The sequence below is a fragment of the Anser brachyrhynchus genome (genome assembly GCF_964034855.1).
Source record: "Anser brachyrhynchus genome assembly, chromosome: 2".
Lineage (NCBI taxonomy): Eukaryota > Metazoa > Chordata > Aves > Anseriformes > Anatidae > Anser > Anser brachyrhynchus.
Window position 1 is genome coordinate 54609943 of NC_137695.1, and position 19164 is coordinate 54629106.

Genomic DNA, 19164 nt, shown 5'->3' on the forward strand with positions numbered 1-19164 from the left:
TCAGTGTGGGATATTAAAATGACTCCTTAGCGTTCCTTCCACGTATTTATTTTCCAGGGGAACCGCACGTTGCCTCTCTGCGGGATACACCCTAGCGTCTTGTCATGCCTTCTAACTCTTCCCTCACTCCGTTCCTTACTCCCCCAAACTCCCTGCCTTGCAGCCCCTCCTGCTGACCCCACAACCTCTCGTTATCGGGGCAGACCCAAGACATCAACGCCTTGCCCACCGCCACCCGGCTGAGGCCGGGCAGGGCCTCAGGGACCTCCGTGCTCACTGGGTGGCCGCCTTCGGCCCCTTGTCCCTGCGGGCCCAGCCCAGCCCGGCCCGGCCCGGCCGTGGGCGGCGTTGCAGCGCCGAGGCAGGGCGCGGCGGGCGCTGCGCGCTGGGGCCGTGCGGGGCGGCGCCGAGCGGGATGGGGACGGGGCCGGGCCGGGCGAGCCGCAGCTAGCGCCGCCGCGGCGGGAGGACAGGTAAACCCAGCGGAAACGTGGGCTCGGCCGGGCGCGGGGCGCGGAGCGGGGCCGGCCGTGGGGGGCACCGAGAGCCCCGCAGAGCCTTTTCTCCGAGCCCGCGGCCGGCCGGGGTCCCTCAGGCTGTCATTGGGGCCGGGGCTGTGGGGGGGGCCCTGCCTGGTGCCACCGGGTTCGCGTTGCGGTGCTCGCCCCCCGGAGGGCTCTGCCTCCCCGTCAGCGCGGTGAAATGGGGCAGGGAGGGGCATCCGGGGGGCCGTGGGGTGCGACTGCGGAGGGGACAGGAGAGGAGAGAGGGGTTTTCTGTCAGAACCCCCCCCCCAGAGCCGGGGGTCTGCGTTGGCTGTGCGGGATGCAGAAGTGGCATCCCCGAATTTGCTCTGCCCTCCTCATCCCTTACGGCTTTTAAAACGTGACCGACCCTTCAGTGGGAAGTAATCCGAAGGAGCTGGATAAACGTATCGGGTAATTTTTCATGGATCATGCTCATCTTTTCTACCTGCCTGCTCGCCAGTCCGGTTACATCTCTGTGGATCAGTGGGGGATAGTAAAGCTCAAGGTAAACAGGACAGCTTTTGCCATGGAAACAAAAGTTGCTAGGGGATGGGTTGCTGCTACGCAGTGGCGTGCGCTGAAGCCGCGGTCATCTATCCCGCATGTTCCTAGACATCTTGGGTTTAGACGCTGAAAACCTTGTAAGGATAAATGACTTCCTGCAGCCTGGGTGCGTGTTCTGGGCTCGTGCTTAATGCAGATTTGAGTAACAGTCAGTCTTTCTTTCCAGCAAGTTTCCCAACATCTCAGCGTTTAGTTTCTCATCCATGAAGGTGAGACATGCAAATAGACATCAACACTCGAGAGGACATATCTACTGCAGCACTTATTCACCCACTGTAAATCGATGCGGGCACTAACATTTATGTAAAGCTGCTTTTTCCCACCATGCTCTGACTGTTTCAGCTCCTCTGCCTCATCAGTACATAGCAAGAACATAATGTTTACACTGCAGCTGAGAAAAGAGACCATCTTAGGCCAAATTACCAGACTGCTTCAGTGAGTCATATAGGGCTGGGAAGCCTTCCCTTTCCTCCTCTCTAAGGGATGAGATTTTTCCAAAAGGTAGGAGATTATGTTCAGACTCTTCCATTTATGATAAGTAAAGAAAAGGTGCAGTAGCACTCATATTATGCAGCCCTTGAAAAGGACTGGTGATGCTGACTAGATCTAGGCAAGTTTTTTTTTTTCCATTTCAAAAGGTCATAGTACTTGATGTTGTCACAGCTCTTTCAGACAAAATATCTTTTTCTTTTGTCTAGTATTCAACCTCCCAAGCTCTTATTTATCATTTTGCTCGTATGCCTGACCAAAACCACCTATTAGCATTTTAGATTGTTACAGAAAAAGAATCTGTGTAAGATAAGTGATTGTGGGTTATGGGGTTCTTGCAGGTAATTCATCATTAGAAACACCAGTCCCCCCGATATCTTTCTCAACAGGTAAACATACAGACAGTGCAGTGAATTCAAGAAAAATATATTTGTACAGGTTTCTGTCACATTGCATTGAATCAGCAACTTTAGTTTACTACAGTTACATTAATTTAAGAAAATCCAAATTCATGAATTTGGTGTTGCACCTTCTTTCCAGAATTCTGGAAGGAAAAAAAAGTCTTCTAAAATTGTTCCCTGGTGGCAGCTGGGTCTGGTACTTCCCTGCCTTGACCTTGTCAAGTCAATTACATCCAGGAAAAGTGCCTCCTATTCTGCTCGTTGTGTGACACTAAATATGCTCACCTGAGTACATTAAATTGGCAAACAGCTGCATGTAATTTAAGGAGGTAGCTTTGATATGAGAATAAAGATCAGAGTAAGGACCTGAAAGTATGATTCTCTGCAAAGGTTTGGTTGATCTCTTTATTTTCTTCTCTTTGTGATGTGGGAGGTGCAGTGCTTGCTTACCAATAACCAAAGGCAGGTTCAGGTATATGGGTGTAACCTCTTCCTAAGTGATATTGAGATATAGGCTGCGTGAGTCTGTGTGTGACAGTTGAGGCGGTTATGGTAAAATACACTGTGGCTTTGTTGTGATGTGCAGTCCTACACTGAGATTAGGTACAGTGCTTTCTGGTTCTAGGTTCAGCACCAGTTTAGGATGATTTTTGGCAAATGGCATACGTAATTCCCCTCGTTCTTTGAATGGGCACAGATAATGGGTACGTGACAACTAAGATGACTTTTTACTGTCTGGGAAGTATATAGGAGTTAACTAGGAGTTCAGAACACTTTTTCTAGGTTAAGCCACTTCTCATTTTTACTGAATATCATTTGCTACTTTTCCTTTGAATGGTGAAGTTTTCTATGATTTCTCATGGAAACACTCAAAACATACTTTGCTGTCTCTTGTCAACTTGTAGAACTCTGCATATAGATGATCTTGCCATGCTCTCCTTTTACCCTGAGTTATTCTCTCTTTTTTGTTTTTTGTTTTTTTATCTGTAGTGGGTAGACAGAGCTCTCTTCAGTGCTTATCCTGTGGAAAATGGCAGCTAGCCAGCTATTGAAGAAATAGTGGCAGTGAAACAAGAGGACTATTTCCTTTCTTTTTGGTCAAGGAATAAATAGAAGGAGAAACTCCCAAGGGAAACAAAAAGACCACCTTTGTAAAAGAACAACCAGGCTTGAAAAGCAGAATAATTTCCAGGGTTTCCCCATAAGGGTTCAGATTATATGCACATGACAATGTCCTGCATATCTATGTTGCTCTTTTGTTGTTGTTCTATCAAAAAGAGCTATGGATCAGCAATTTTGAGCATTGAAAAAGGTTAGTTTTTTTCAAGCTCTTTTATCAATGTCATCTTTGCCATAACTTCTCTGAGAGCCTTGAAACTTTGCCTTGAATCGCAGTAGAGAAACTTGCAATCATAAGATGTTGAGGTCATGAAATCCCAAACTAAATACATATTAAATATACAAAGTAAATAAAAGCCAAGATGGTTAACAATGAAGAGGAAACAGCGAAGCCCTTTCTCACTGGGCCAAGAATGCAACCAAATTCCAAAAACTTAGAAGGTCATCATCATATCAGTGCTGATTTCAGAACCAGCCAAGAGCCTCAAATGGTTGCCATTACCTGTTGGCACATTTTGGCTTCTGCTGAAATTAAATGCAGCAGTGTCTGTTTTTTCCCTTGCATAAACGGGTATTTCGTACCCAGCAAGATCAGACATTATTGAAGGGCAAAGGGACTGCAAGGCTGTAAAACAGAGGTCCTAGCTGCAATGAGCACATCAAACCTTCCTTCCTTCCCTCCCTCCCTCCAAGTAAAATTGCAGTGGCTGTGGCAGTCAAGTGAACCCACTGAAGCTGTTTGAAGTTGATAAATTGAGTTGTGACATTCAGATTTGGGTATGAATTAATATTTCCCTTTGGACTAAGACTTTTTGAACTCTTTAAAGAGAAGCCATTCAGCTTAAATAATACTGACCTATTGCTCAAGTTTTTGAGGGGCTGGTATTACTTTAATGATTTCACTAGCATCATACCTGTGCAAGTTCAGACCTGCATAGTTAAATACTAATTTTCTAAGTTAGGATAACTTCACTGAAGTGGAAAAAACAGGGAATTTTGTTAGCAGTTTCCATAGCAGGCAAAATTCTTATTTCATTAAAGTCAGCAGGAGCTTGGGTATTGAATTCTCCAAGGGAGCAGTAATTTGCCACAAATTCAGTATTTGCATTTCATTCTTAGGTGAGCACATCGGTGCTGTTGTGCCATTCTGTCTTTTTCATTTTCAACTATCTGTATTTAAGTGCAGGATATGTAGAGTTTCGATCTGGTTGGGACCTACTTTGCCTGCGTTTCTTACGGCTATGAATGTTACGTCAGCACATAGTCTTAAAGTTCAAAAGCTCAGGTGAAAACATTTTAAAAAAAAAAAACTCGTCCAGCAATTTGAAATTTTGTAAGGTTGCAAACTCTAGTGAACTGATAGAACTAGAGTCTGCCTCAGAGGCAGTTTGAGCCCTTAAGGGATGATGGCTTTTGTTACCTGACATCTGCTTTTTTTCCATCTCCACAGAAACCCAGTAGCGCGCTAGTGTGAAGGTTGGGGACCAGGCACCCTGCATATGGGAGAGAGTGTTCATGCAGCGTCTTTAGGCTGTGCTGCACCAAAATGCTCAGTGCCCTGGGTTTGCTTCAGCTGAGTCATTGCACGCATTACCAGGCTCATTACGAAGGCTGTTTTTCTTCATGTCACCTGGAGCGTGTGTAGCTAGCTTTCATCTCCTGCCACGTCAATAATTAGATCTGCTTTGCATGAAACCTCTTGTTGCAGGTAGGAAGGATGAGCTCCTATGCTGACATCTGCGGGACCAAGCACACGCAGGGCAGCACCGAGGGAGGTTACCAACGCTATGGAGTTCGGTCTTACCTGCATCAGTTTTATGAGGACTGCACAGCTTCAATATGGGAGTATGAGGATGATTTTCAGATCCAGAGATCGCCTAGCAGGTGGAGCTCTACATTCTGGAAGGTACTACCCATTGCTGGGTACTGGAGAGAGAAACTCCTATGTCGAGATATTCACATGTAACTAATGATCTTAGGGATTCAGTTGCTCAGGTTTCACTGAGATGACTGAGTAACTATCTGTCTTAACACAAAAGCGTGTGGGTTTGGTTTGTTAGTTTTTTGTTTTTTTTTTTTAACCAAGATACATCAGCTTCCAGGGGAGTTCTGGGGTTTTTGGATCCTCTAGCTTCTCTGTCACAGGGAGCCACGTCACTGAAACCTCAAAGTCTTGTTATGGGCATGGTTTTCCAAATTCAAGAGCTTAATAGTCCTGTAAGATAATTACAAATGGCAATGGTAGGTTAACAGTGGAACCATGTGACCTGGGGATTAAGAACAACAGTAAGACCTCCATTCATATCAGAGAACTTCAGAGAATCTGAGAATACCAGAGGTTGGAAGGGGGCTGTGGAGGTAATCTAATCCAAACCTTCTGCTCTGATGGTAGCCCATCCTGTGTGAATCAAATTTTGCACTAATGGAAATTGTGCTAGGAGTATTCTGTGAACTCTTCATGGCAAGTGGTGGATATGACACAGACTATCATCGGGGCCTGAACAGTTGGTGCTAAGCACCACCTAAAGCTAAAGAAATAATCAGTCACACAGTACTGGGGTTAAACTGTGATCCTTTCTGTGACAGGCCATTTGGGTGTGAGGTGCTATGTAGAAGTATAGATGTGTATTCTGGTGTTTCCAGAAATGTCAATATTGAATTATATGAGTTGTAAAAAGATAGTTCCTCTGTATATTCTAGTTCCAGTAGAGCCACACAAAAGGAAAACATCAGCCTTCGCTTACAACAAAAAAAAGTATCTGCAAGGCACTGTAAAAGATAAATGTTCTCTAGAACCGCTTACTGGCAGAAAACTAGAAGGCCATATTCATTGTTTAATTTTCTTTGTTTTCCAGGTCGGACTCATCTCTGGGACGGCTTTTATGCTGATCGGTTTAACGGTTCTTGTAGTGGGTTTTCTTGTGCCACCGAAAATCGAAGCTCTTGGGAAAGATGATTTTGTTGTGGTGGATACTCGTGCCATTCAGTTTAATGGGTCCCTTGATATATGCAAGCTGGCAGGAGCGATCTTGTTTTGCATTGGAGGGACCGCCATGTCAGCATGTCTGTTGATGTCTGCTTTTGCTAAAAGTTACTCCAAAGAAGAAAAGTACCTCCAGCAAAGATTTAAAGAAAGAATAGCAGATGTAAAAGCCCATGCAACCCCAGTCACAAAAGCGCCAGCACCCGGAGAATCAAAGATACCTGTCACTTTGTCCAGAGTTCAAAATGTCCAACCTTTACCTGAAACCTGACCCTTTGGTTTTGTTTCTCACTTGTAGATCACTTTACTGGAAAATATCAGCTGTTGTTGGCATACATGCTAGTCAATTACAACATCAAGTGCTCTGCTATACAAATTCACAGCTGATTGGGAAGCTGTTCCAGTGCAAATTTAGGACTGGGAGAAGTGAAATTGTGATTAGACCTGTGACCAATATATGCAGTGTATTCAAACATTTTAATCTGTGTTGAACCAGTAAGTCCTTGCAACGATGATTAGGTGTCTAGCTTACCAGATTGCATCCCTAGAAAATACAAGGTGCATTTATGACAGCTGTACCAGGAATACCTTACATTGCACTGTTTAAAGTTTAGATGAGTTGGTGTTTTGTTTTTTCTTGTCTTTAAAATACTCTTTACTCTGCCTGGTTCTGCTGTCCAGGGAGCCAAGGTTCTGCCCTTGTAATGTGCACTTGTCCTCCTATCACATGCTACAGTCCTCATCAAAGTAATAATGCACAAGTAAAACATACATGACATTGGAGCGCCCTTAGTTTGATCCTGGCACACTTCACTTCCCAGTCAGGTTACTTTCTGGGAAGGGCAAATTATACTTGTTCCAGAGTTACAACTAGCCTGTGCAGAACTGCCACTTTTCTCTTAGTCATTGTCATAGTAATAATAGAAAAAAAAGATAAGGAATTCATATGAAAGGAGGAACATCATACTTGTCTATCTTTGGTTTGAAATTGTTTCTACTGTTATGTTGTATTATGTTTGAAACACATACAGGTTGTTTTAGTTTTGGCTGGGTATGGATTACTAGGTGCAGTTTGACATGCCCAGGCCCCGTTTTCTGTCAGTACGTTAATGCCATGTTAGATGACTTTAACATACTTATCTAAAGACATTTTGAAATGCTGTTTATATTTTTATAGATGATAGAAAAGTTATGCTTACCAGATACATTTGTGTAAATGCTTTTCTGAAGACTTACACTTTCATCGAAGACCCTTGATTATTTTCTCACCTGGGGCAATTATTTCACTGTCTTAATCTATGGATTTAAATTAAACTGTTTAAAGGAGGATGTGACATTTGTATTCTCTGACAATATGTGCCACCTTATAGTTCTGTCTATTTTTTGAATGGATTGAATAAAATTCTAGGCGTGAGCCAATCATGACATTTGTGAAAAATCTCTTTTTAGTCGGACAAGTTTCTCTATAAATCTAATATTTCACTTGGAAAGGAGAAATTGGCAGTCAAAACTCAAATGCAGCCTGCATTTCAGCTTTCCTACATGAGGAAATCACTTTGGTGCTGAATCAAAAAGTTCCGACGTGGTAATGCCAGGTATGTTGTAACAGCTATGCTCCTGTCCTTGATGATAAAACATGTCATGTTCCATTACTCAGTTCAGACTTTCATGGCATACATAAACCTGAATACATGTGTAGGGAAGTTTCAGCTGAATCTGTAGTAATTACCATGGCTAACAATAGCATCAGAAGTAAAATTTTCCTCTGAAAGAAATGAAAACTGCCTATCTAAGCAATGCAAATGCAGTCTCCAAATGTTAGCACTAAAAAGATGCACAACTAAGAGCTTGTCACAAGCACATAATTACATTTCATTCTATGAAGTAGGTTTTGGTGCCGCTGACAGTTTATTGGCACCCATATATTACAAGTGCAAAAGCACATTGGACCCAGTGCTTAAATATAAGATTGTAATCTCAGGGTAGAAGCAGATGAAAATAGTGCTAAAGAGGAGGAAAGTGATAAGATGAGGAGCTGTGTATTATTTAAAAGGAAAGCCAGCAAGAATTTCATTATCAGGGATGAGCAGTAGTGATTACTTACGAGTGGTACATGGAAAAGAGCCATTGCCACTGCTGTTTGTTAGTTACTCCAGGTGGAGAGAGTCCTTATCAGTTTCTTTTCAAGCTGAGAAGAATTTTGTTTACTACTACTTGCTTTCACTGCTGTTGGGTTATCAGTATGTGGGCAGCAGAGAGTCAAGCTGTCCTGACCTTTTCAATGCAGTTTTTAATTAAAAATTGTGCATGGAGGAGATGTGACATTTTAAGTTTTACAGTGAAGTTCACTGAAGGAGATTAGAATGATAGCTCCTGTAGCTGTTACTGAGTGCATCTCTCCATGTACATTTTGTTAACGCTGTACTGGAAGTTGGGCTGAAAATCCAGTTGAAAAAGAAAGCATGGGTTGGGCTTGTTTATCCAAAGTAGCGATATGGGAATACAGTTCTCCTTTAAACACACTCCACACATAAATACATACAAGTGTTGTTAAATTTTTGTCCATTGGAAAGACGACCTGACAGTGAACGGAGCTGAAACAGCCGACAGCCGTTTGGACCCACGGTGCATCATTCCTGCAGAACTGAACATCTTTGACATTGTGAGAAAGGATGAGTCATGCATGGCATTACTCAGGTGTTAAGAAAAAGAAAAACCCTCAAGGATCTTACTGAAGCTTGCTGGGATAGGAAATGTGTCAGGGATTTAGCAGCAGCAAAGCTGCTGACGCTGTAACAGCTAATGGTGCCACACACATTTCGTCTTGTTAAACCCTTGTTTCAGTTGATGAGAGATTTTCCAACAAATTTTTTGACACCTCCGAAGGCTGAAATCCTTCACAACAGAGTTTCTGTTCCACACAGGGCTTTTATGGAAATACTGAGCATAAAATTATTTTGTTTATGTTAAGAAGTCATACACCAGAAAGTTTAAGGCACGTTAGAAAAGTTTTTGAGATTTGATTCCTTGTAATGTTTTAGCACCTTCAGCCTTTGGCACAGGAACTGAAGTGCCAGCAAAAGAGCAGTGGTGATGTGCTTTGTGCTATTCCCACAGAAAATGCTGGTGATACTTCCTCCAGGTGGGGAGCAATGAAGGGCAGCCCAGCTCTCTGGGAACTTGCCAGTGAGGCTGAGGACAGTCTGTCCTTGCTCATATCTTTTCCCTGCCGTATATATTTTCCCTTTTCCCATGTCCACTGAATCACAGAGCATGCACTCCACTCCAGGACTGCCTTGGACTTCACCTCCTGACATTGGTTGCCATCACTTTTCCAAAGGACATATTGCTGGATTAACTAGCGCAAATAAATCATGGCTTGAACAGCAGAGACCTTTTTTTCCCCACCCACTGACCTCCTCCTAAACAGGTTTCTGTCAGTTTCTTCATGCTCACCCTATTTCTAACCCTTCTAGCCTTATTTGGCTTAAAATTATAATGAAAGCCCTTTTAGCCCAACACCATTTTCTTTGCAATTGTGGTGAAAGAAATCACATTTTGCAGCCTGACTGGTAATCAGTGACTTAATTTTGATTAATACATGCTCTCCCGGTCGTTAGGTCTGCATCCTCTACCACACTGCAAAAGCTCCTCTTCACGTCTGTTCTTTCCTCCCCGCTGCAGGCTGCCTTGACCCCTCTATTTTCCATTTGTTCCCCATGCACAGTGAATCACAAGCTAAGGCAGAGAAGCAGAAGTGTTCTCTCCTCCTGAGCTGCCTATAAGCACATTCAATTCTCCAGTTTCTGCTACAGCCTCTGCCTGCCATTTCCAAGTATGAGGTTTGCAATTATGCACAAGTGCAAGCAAACAGCTCTTCATGAGAGCAGCAGCAGCAGCAGCAGCAGCAGCAGCCTGACCAGCAGCCAGAGGAGAGGGAGGCTTGGCAGGGGGAGAGCAGCACACAGAGCCTGCACTCGGGGAGGGGGGGCTGCTCAGCCCCCCCAGGTATCTGAAAGCCCTTGGAGACAGCAAAAGACTGCAAGAGCCAAAGTTGGATGCACTTTGTCAGTAGCCTTCTATCAAAGGGCTAAAATAAAGGAATTAGCGCTTGAGCTCACTCAGCACTGTCTGGTGATCCTGCCATTACACAGCAGGCAGCTCTCTTAAGCTGACACACTGCCCAACAGGGACAGCAAGACAACACGATGCTCCTTGAATGGGCTCTGGAGGCACAAACTTGCCCCCTCCTCATCCCACCACTCCCACTGCTCTCGTAGCGGTGTTTTTAGTGGCATTTTTAGGGAGCATTAAACTGCTCCAGCTGCTTGGGGTTAATGTCCACACATCATTACAGAAATGGCATATGGGTTTTGCCAGGTCATCCCCACAGCATAGTTAGCCCCCAGGGAGCATCATCACATATGAGGAGACCCATGTAGCATCCTCCTATTTCCAGTATTTAGGGACTCTGTGTGCTCCTTATGGAGCCTTCTGATGCCTGGGCAAACAATCCACCCACACCCTCATTTTCCTCAGCTCTTATCTGGACACAAGGCAGACCACACAGCATGTGTTTCCTGTATTAGTTCACTTGATGTACATTAAGCAGGGCAAAGCTCAGTTTTGCTCTCAGATAATTTACAGAGGGACTGTTATGAAAATAATCTCTGCATATTAACAATAAGTCAGGCAAACATTTCTCATGGCCATGCAAACAGAAGAAACAGCAAGCAAGTAACTGGCTTTATTGTTTTGTCTAATCATTTGCAGCTGGTCTTCGAAAGCCTACTTTTTCCATTATTTACCATTTATGGGTTTTTGCAAATAAAGATGGAAGATCATTTTTAAACGCTCCTAATAAGCCAGTCAATTTAACGGTACACCAGATATGCTGCTCCAGTAATCACTTGCAACTTCATGCTGATGTCTAGCTAAACACAGCCTCCAGTCTAAGGCTATAAGGGTGAAATGGAGCGAACCCTTTCTGGAGCATCATTATTTCTCCATGCCTGCTTTCATAACGACTTCAGCACCTGCTGCCCTTTCTCTCCTTGCCTTCTTCAGCAGCCTCATGCCCTGACCTTTCTTTCCTAAGCCCTGCATCTATTTACAGCCACAGCAGCATGGCTGTGGAAGAGATGTCCTTGAGGATGAAATCCCCAGCCACAAGCACCGAAGAGGTTTCACTACCTTAAATTCCTTGTCCTGGGATAAGCCATGTGGTCAGCAGACTTTTAACAATGAACCCTTTGGTCACCTTGAACTAGGCCTTGTGTTTCATGAAAGAGAAATAGCCTTCGCTCATTTCCCCTTCTCTATGGATAGAGACTACTTTTATCCAATGGGCACAAATCCTAGACCTTGGCTAACCAAGTTAATTCCTGTTTCTTGCTAACTCTAAGGGAGTAACAAGAGAATGGCAGGGGAAGGTGCAAAGCTCAGTTTTTTCCTAGGACACTCACTTTGCACCAACAATCTCTAACCCACAAATAATGTAGAGCACGGGCACTATTTTTGGAAAGATGATTTCTCACAGCCAAAGTGGAAGAAACAAATGCAGCAGAGAAACAGAGGGATGGTGTGTGGTAATGAAACCATGACCCATGGCAAGAGAGGAAACAAGGTTAACTTCTGCGTGAGGATACCAGCCTGGGTATCTGGAGCGCGTTACAACTGCTCATCTCGAACACCAACATTTCATCACTGGGGCAGAGGAAATTTAAATCAGCTCTCAAGTGAAATCAGCAGTCCTTCCCTACTGAGACAAGCAGAAAAATCTGCATATCAGTGAATGCTGAGGCCTGAATATATTTTCTTTCCTCAAGAGCAGGAGAAAAAAGCAACAGCACATGAAAGCATCAAAGAGATAGGACCCATTTCCTAGGTGTCCCAGAGAGTCCCACCAGGATTATCTCCAGCTGAGCAACAGCAGCTCCCCTCCAGCCAGCTCAGCTGCAACTGAGCAAGAGGGAACCTCAGCCCCTCTGATCAATTCACCTGGGATGGAAGGTGAACCAAGATGAGGATGAGGGCTCAGATGGCCACCACTACTCCACAACATATACAGCTGCTGCTTCTTCCCTGGAAGGGAGAGAAATAAGGCTGACTGTGACTTGCTGTGACAAAGCGAGTGGTGATGGCTGAGCTGCCAGCGTCAAACTTGACCCCTTGCTCCTGCTAGCCACGTTTGTCTCATCAAAATTTTATCTGGTAAGCAGCTGGGCCAGCTACCAGTATGCATCAGGCATAGTCACAGCGTGGGCGAGTCTTGCTTAGCTACAGGAGAAAGGGGAGGTTGGGAGCAGTCAGGAGGTCTTAATGACTAGTTTCTGTAAGAATAACCTCTTAAGTAAAATCCTTTAAAATTATGCTTTTATTTTTCTCCAACATCTTGACAGGATCTATTCTACTAGATAATGCATTGGATTTGGAGTCAGAGCAATGCTTTTTCATTCTGCAGAGTTAAACAGTTTTTGAAGGACAAAGAAACTCAAATGTTTTCACATTTGAAAGCTGAACTGTTTTTTCTAGTTTTTGATATAGACAGGATGGGTAAGAAGAGAGAAGTGGCCCTAACGTTGCAAGATTTGAAAGCAATGCAGTGAGTCTTAACAAATACAGTTTCCCTTTAAATTTTCTTATAAAACCTTTTGTTCAAAGTCTCAACACACTCTCCCACCATTGAGAGAGTGTTTTTTTACTCTGAATGGTGAGGCTTGAAGTGCTTTAGATTTAGGGTCACAATTCAGGTGAGGGGCTGATGGGGGGGCGGGGAGGGACCGTTTGTCATTTACAGCAAGAGCACTGATTTGATCTGTAACTCCTGCATTAATTCTGTATCTCTTTATACACACAGCCTCCTTGATGAAACTCTTCACTCAGTTACAGCCTCCACAGCTGTGATGCCCGCAGGTCACTCCACTGACTTCAGAAACATTCAGGTTCATGGTGCTAGGCTCCGCCTCTGTATTTGGCACCTTCCTTAGCTGCCACAATCAAGTATCCAGCAGTCAGTTTCTAATTTTTTTTTCACACTTCTTTTTTCAGTAGGCCTCATGTACCCAATGTTCATTTGTGAAGAGGCTGAAGGAGAAAACCCCAAACCAAAAGTACCACTACAAAGAAAAATACACAACTCTCTTTATAGTTGTGTGCTTTCTGTTAATAACAGCATTCTGCCATTTTACAGTACAGGTTTTAATTTACACACAACCTTTGCAAGCTATACTTTATTTCACACTTGTTTTAAAAGCAAACAAAAAAACCCTGACTTTGTGGCAAAGGGAGCTACATTATGCTATTTAAGCAGGACTGCCTCTTGCAAGTACCAACCAAAGTTTCTCTTTCCTGTGAAAGTCAGCTGCTTGAAATTAAGACATGAAGGGGAAGTATTTTTAAGTGGATCCCAAGTGGACTTTATTCTTCAACAACATCTAATTTTAGGCTAATTCTTAAGCTGCTTGCTGAACCAGACAGTCCATTACAGGTGACTCAGCCAGGATCTCAGTTATTTCGTACCATCCTCTGGAGGGCAATTTTTCTCCAGTCTCAAACTGGACAGCCTAGAGAAACTGGGCTAGTATACCAGTATAACCACTGAGGCTGAATGTGTTGAATTAGGTGGTTTAACTATCTGGCTGGTGCTTTTTGCACACCTGGAAGTCTGGAGCAGAGCAGGGCCATTCCCCTGGAAATCACTCGTGTTAGGAATGGGGTGTTCAGGAGAGGAATTTAGACTTGAACTTTTTTTTTTTTAATTACTTTCTTATGTTTATGTTTTGGTTTTGGAGCCTGGAAAATAGCTGTAGATGACTGCAAGGAAAACATGAACATTTGAAAGCATTCATAGTAACTGCACAGGTTGCTGGATGTCTGCCTACTGTTAAAAGGTATCCCATTGCTTAAAATAGAAGTTACCTATGCAGTAGCCTAGTACTAAAGAATTTTGAATGTTGTGGTGTTACATTCTGTAGTAAAGATTTATATTTTCTTCCTTGAATCTTCCAGCTCCTTTCCAATTCCTTATGACTCGCCTAGCTCCCAGGGAGTTTTAGGCTGCTATTTCCATTTTACTTCAGGGCGTCAAGTATTCTGAAACCTGTCTCAGCAAAGAACCAAAGTACACACTGTTAAAAAATATCGCCCTTTTATAAAGGTTGCTAGATCTACTGATATTTTTCTTGTATAAGTATAGGAAATTTCAGCTACAATCAATAGTATTTTTCCCCACTGCTAGGTTACTGTTTATGCAAATTATTTGTGTGTGCAGTATGCGTGAGCACACAAAAATGCACTCAGTTACCATGTTCATACACACTCCTTTAAGTTAATGCATGCAAATATGTGCATACAGAATAATCTAAGTACATTGGATGGCTTCAATGTCTATTGCCATGTCTAAAGCAATTTCTTTGATTAAAATTTAGATTGAAGACTATCAGCCACCCAAAACAATATGTCCTTGAGTTGCATCTCATTAAATCATTCTGATTGTTACCATTTAATAAATATATTCTTCCTCAAGATACTTCATTTTGTACTTACATTTATTATCTACTACTTTAACGTACCTTTGAGATAATCAATCAAAATACCCAAGAAATGCGCCTTTTTTCAGGATTTTCAAAAAACCCAAACAGTTGCATTTATTATTTTTTTCTTCTGTGTGCAGATTTATTTAGCTTTACTTTAGATGAGACTGAGGGAGGAACACATTTTCCTTATTTTCACCCATTTCTTTCCAGAAATTAACTTTATTTTGGCTCTGACATGTTAGAGCACTGAAGCATTAAATAAAATGTAATGAAAACTGCAGCCTTATGGGATTTAAGTATATGCTTTAGTGCTTTGCTGAAAATTAGGAATTAATTCTTAGATTTGTAGACTATATGACAGCCAAATTGTCAGCATATTTTCTTTCACAGTTGCAATACCATAACTAACAAATCTTATTTATTTATTTATTTATTTATTCAAGTTCTAGGTATGGAAGTATCCTAACAGCTAAAAATACCACCAGGTTTATAAATAATATCACTCATCCAAACATAGACTTAATGTCAAACTGGTCTTGAAATGAAACAAAAACAGGAGTGTTCGTATGCTAGTTCTTTTTAATAGCAAATTGTTTTTAAAAATAACATCAAAACAAGAAAACAATTCTTAAAAAAAGGAAAGAAATGTTAGAAGCTTAATACAATAACATTATATAAGCTTAACAAAATAACATATTTCTCATGCAAAGCTGATGTAAGCTATCACACAGTAAATTCACACACACACACACAAAACATTAGCAAGACAACCTGTATGTTTCTTGTTTAATTACTATATTGACATCAGAATTGTTATGCATAAGTTAATTTTTTTCTGTATAAGGGAATCCGATAAAAAAATACATGTTTTCAGTACTGTAAGAAGGAATGATAAAATGGTTATATCTCCATTTTCAGAAAGTCCAGTTTGCTATTCTGAAGAAAAATATTCTGTCTTTCTCACAAGATAAACAACAGAGGAGAAACATTTTAAAGGCAGAACAGCACTCATAGGGACTTTCATGTTCCCATGAAAGACAATTACCATACCACAGTTCACTAGAATTTAGTTTAAGCATTTAAATAATTCTTACTGATGTTTGTAGGTCTTTAAGCATGGAAGACACTGAACTTTTGGGGAAAAAGGAAGTAATGATAAAAACCATTGGCAGACAGAAGCCACAAATAGGAAACAATGAGAGAGTCACTATACAAATCCTTGTTTCTTCTCAATATTGTTTCTAAGTACAACATTTTGAAGTAAATATTCTCCTAATTAAGTATCTCCATTAGATATTTTTGGATGTCAATTTAATTTCAAACTTCTGAGGATGAAGAACATCTCAGAGGTTGTTCAAGTCTTAACCTGAGATACAATGGCAGCAAGTAGAGTCCTGTATTTGGGTACACCATTAACTTCTAGAAAAGAGCTAATTCATGGTAAGGTAAATACAAGCTCACTGTTGTTTGTCTTGATTCAGCAGCATATTTAAGACCATGCTTACTTTTAAGCACATGAGCTATTTGGCTCTAAGTGAGTAAATATGCAGTGTTAGCCATTTTCCTTGGTGGTCTTTGCACAGAAAGTTTGGCAGGTACTCTGAAACAGAGCTGCCTGATCTGGCCAGTTTAGCATTGTTTGATGGCTTTCTATACTACTGCGTACATTGTTCCACTGCAGGATTAGCTACAAAGGTATCTAGAGGATTGCTATGTGTCATTTTCTTCATTAGCACTTAGAGCTATTTTATTCATATTGTTTGGGGTTTTACTTTGTTGTTTGGTTGGTTTTACTTCTGCTTATTTTTAAGTGTCTTCTTAAATCCCAATGAAATCAAAGACATCTGAACATAGGCTCAGTTGCTGCATCAAATAAAAGAAGCATACATATTTGCTTAAGAGCTTGCCTAAATTAGCAGCTTATTTTGAACCATGGATGTAATTTTCCCCTAGATCTCTGACAGACAGTTCAACAAAGGACACGCAAATCACAGACATTTCAGAGTTACCATAGGGCAAACCACTCTAACCCTGTTCCTACGGTTTTTAAGGTTACTTTTTTTTTTTTTCACTTCCATTGTCAATACTCTGCATATTTCTACTCCGTTGCAAAAACTACTCAATTTCTAGTTAGTAGAAAAGTGCAGATATCTGTATGAGTTTCAGTCATGACAAGTGGTTCTACACATTCTTCAAACAGTGCTTCAAGTTCAATTTGTTCATGAATGTAATTTTTGTCTTAATGGCATGAAATCAACAAAAGTGACATTTAATTTCTCATAGTAATAATTTACCAGCATTAATGATAAGGAAACTCACTATTTCTTTTGTATAATTAATGAAATTATGCTCAGGGCTGTATTTCATGAACTACAAATCATCGCTAACAGAGAAACAATAAGAGTAATGGGATTGGTGTCATTAAGAGAACTAATACTGTGGATCAATGCCTTATTTACTGATGCAAATTAAGCCACAGCCTATCAGGAACCATCTTACTCAAAAATATGTTAATATACTTTCATGCATTAAGGGCGTGTAAAGGATTCATAAATATAACAATAGCTTCTGAGTTTTACAGAAAACTGGTGGGTTATCCTAATGTTAAAATAGTTCCATTAATAGCAACGATTTCATACCAATTTCAGTCTGAATCTGGGCCTCTTCATTTTTTTCATTAAGAAATTACATTTCACAAGGACTGAAATACAAATGAACTAATCTGCTACATACCTCTCCCTTATTCTTTTTTCAGTACAACAACTCACTGTTTAGTAAATCGGTGCAGGACAACCAACAAAACTTGTTGCTGCAAGTGGGAAGAAACTGCAGTACTGTGGGCTGTCAACACATCTTCGCAATGCCAAATAAGTGCTGTTTAAGAATGCAAAACCTAATGATCAAATTAATATACTGAAAATCCACTATTCGGTAATATTAGGACTGACTTCTCATTATAGTACACCATGTTTTGTGTCCTTTAACTGAGGAATGTATTATATTTATATCTTACTGTTATGCCTGGGAATCATGTATATCGTGGAATTTTAAAGGAAAAACTACATATGTCCTCATTAAAAGTCACAAATTATTTTTCTTTTTTTAAACAAGTCTGCAAAGATGTTCTGACATTTAACTTGTTTATTTATCCTTTTTCTGGAACGAAAATATCATATACATGTTTGACTCTGCTACTGCTAACCATTTTATATCACAGAATAGTTCACATTTCTAATATTAATACAGAACAGTCTTACATTTTCCCTGTCAAATTCCATCAGAAAGTCATATCTTGTAAAAATAATTCAATGCTCTTTTAATATCTACTAACATTTATTTTCTCTATCATTCCATATGGCATTATCATCTCAAGATGCAATACATGGGTACTCAACCTATCTTCCCATTTTAAGTTATCAATCACAAAAAATGTTTGTGATACAAGTATTGTATTCATTTTCAACTCATTACATTTTTTATATCTATGCAACTGCAGCATAGTTATTGTTCTGGTCCTTTTTTTCCATTTTCCTGTGGACTGGTGATTGTCACCCTTGGATTTGTGGATGTTTTTTCAATATGGGAATCAACCTAGAAAAAAAGAAGAGGTATTGTTAACTTCATCAGGTAACAAAGATTTGATTTCATTTCAATAGACTGTTATTTTGTACTAACATTTCCACAGGGAATTCTTAACATGAGAAAATGTTTTCTGAGAGTGATCACGTTAACATTTTTTTTAACTATATACCTTACAAAGGAGAAAGTACTCAAATGAGAGGTTTTCCTCCCAATTCATCAAATATCTATTTACCCACACATCTATTTAAGTGAATGTTCACTCACTTTCTCCCCTTCCATAAATAACTTCAGCTTTTCTAAAAACAAACAAAAAATATCCATCAATATATCGAGGACAAAATAAATTCAGGGTTAAAGAAAAGATAATGTTAATCCGCTCTCTTTAACTTCCTCAAAAAATGTTTTTGTCTGTAATACAGAAACAGAAGACTAGGAGCAAGGAAGCAAGAAACCATTCCCGAGAGGCAGAGTCTGCTTTTTCAGCAGTCTATATGCAGAGTATATGCAGCAAGTTTTTCTGCTTCTAATACTTGATCCAGCTCTAGGAAAAGATGGATTCTTTCTATCAAGCACTTTGTTTCCCACATTCTGACATTCAAGGTAGTCCACTTGATTTTTCTGGGCTGCATAACTTCATCTAATCCAACAGCATGTTACCAGCAATCCTAAAATAACTGGATATTCGCTTTTAAGCTGACTAAAGCCCTTTGCTTTCAAGACATTGATCATCTACATCGTCTCTTCAGATTTCTGAGAAAAAGACATTAAACTTCCACAAAGCAATGGCAAAAACCCTTTATGAAATACAACTTCTGTGAAAGTCAACTCATCAAAATAATAAGGCACTGTGTTTTCATGAACACATCTTTCTCCTCTGTCCTAAAGGACAATAAAGTGTGAAAATATATAATGATTATGCTTTTTTGGAAATTGCAAGATTTTTCTTTTTTTCAAAGCCTAGC

The 19164-nt window shown here is 40.8% G+C and overlaps 2 protein-coding genes and 1 long non-coding RNA gene across 10 annotated transcripts in view; 2 read left to right on the forward strand and 1 right to left on the reverse strand.

The window, feature by feature from the left end:
• Window positions 1–335: 335 nt before the first annotated feature.
• On the forward strand, window positions 336–7508 carry NRSN1 (neurensin 1). Of its 5 annotated transcripts, none has more exons than XM_080578196.1 (3): window positions 336–473; window positions 4809–5006; window positions 5956–7508. In XM_080578196.1, exons 2-3 carry the CDS (start codon window positions 4818–4820, stop codon window positions 6352–6354), a joined length of 588 nt encoding a protein of 195 aa, XP_080434322.1. In that variant the 5' UTR covers window positions 336–473; window positions 4809–4817; the 3' UTR covers window positions 6355–7508. The 5 variants fall into 5 exon arrangements, with proteins under 5 accessions (XP_080434322.1, XP_080434320.1, XP_080434324.1 ...); XM_080578194.1 differs by lacking the exon at window positions 336–473 and adding an exon at window positions 739–1032; XM_080578198.1 differs by lacking the exon at window positions 336–473 and adding an exon at window positions 750–938.
• Window positions 7509–10073: 2565 nt separating this feature from the next.
• On the forward strand, window positions 10074–17720 carry LOC308188792. The gene is made up of 2 exons (XR_013945770.1): window positions 10074–12296; window positions 12943–17720. It is a non-coding gene; the product is annotated as an uncharacterized lncRNA (long non-coding RNA).
• Window positions 15182–19164, reverse strand: part of DCDC2 (doublecortin domain containing 2) — a 66853-nt gene continuing 62870 nt past the window's right edge. For all 4 annotated transcript variants that reach the window (XM_080578160.1, XM_080578159.1, XM_080578158.1 and 1 more), the window contains one exon: window positions 15182–18211. In XM_080578160.1, the coding sequence (XP_080434286.1) occupies window positions 18207–18211 (5 nt within the window). In that variant the 3' untranslated portion in view covers window positions 15182–18206. The remainder of the gene's footprint in view (window positions 18212–19164) is intronic.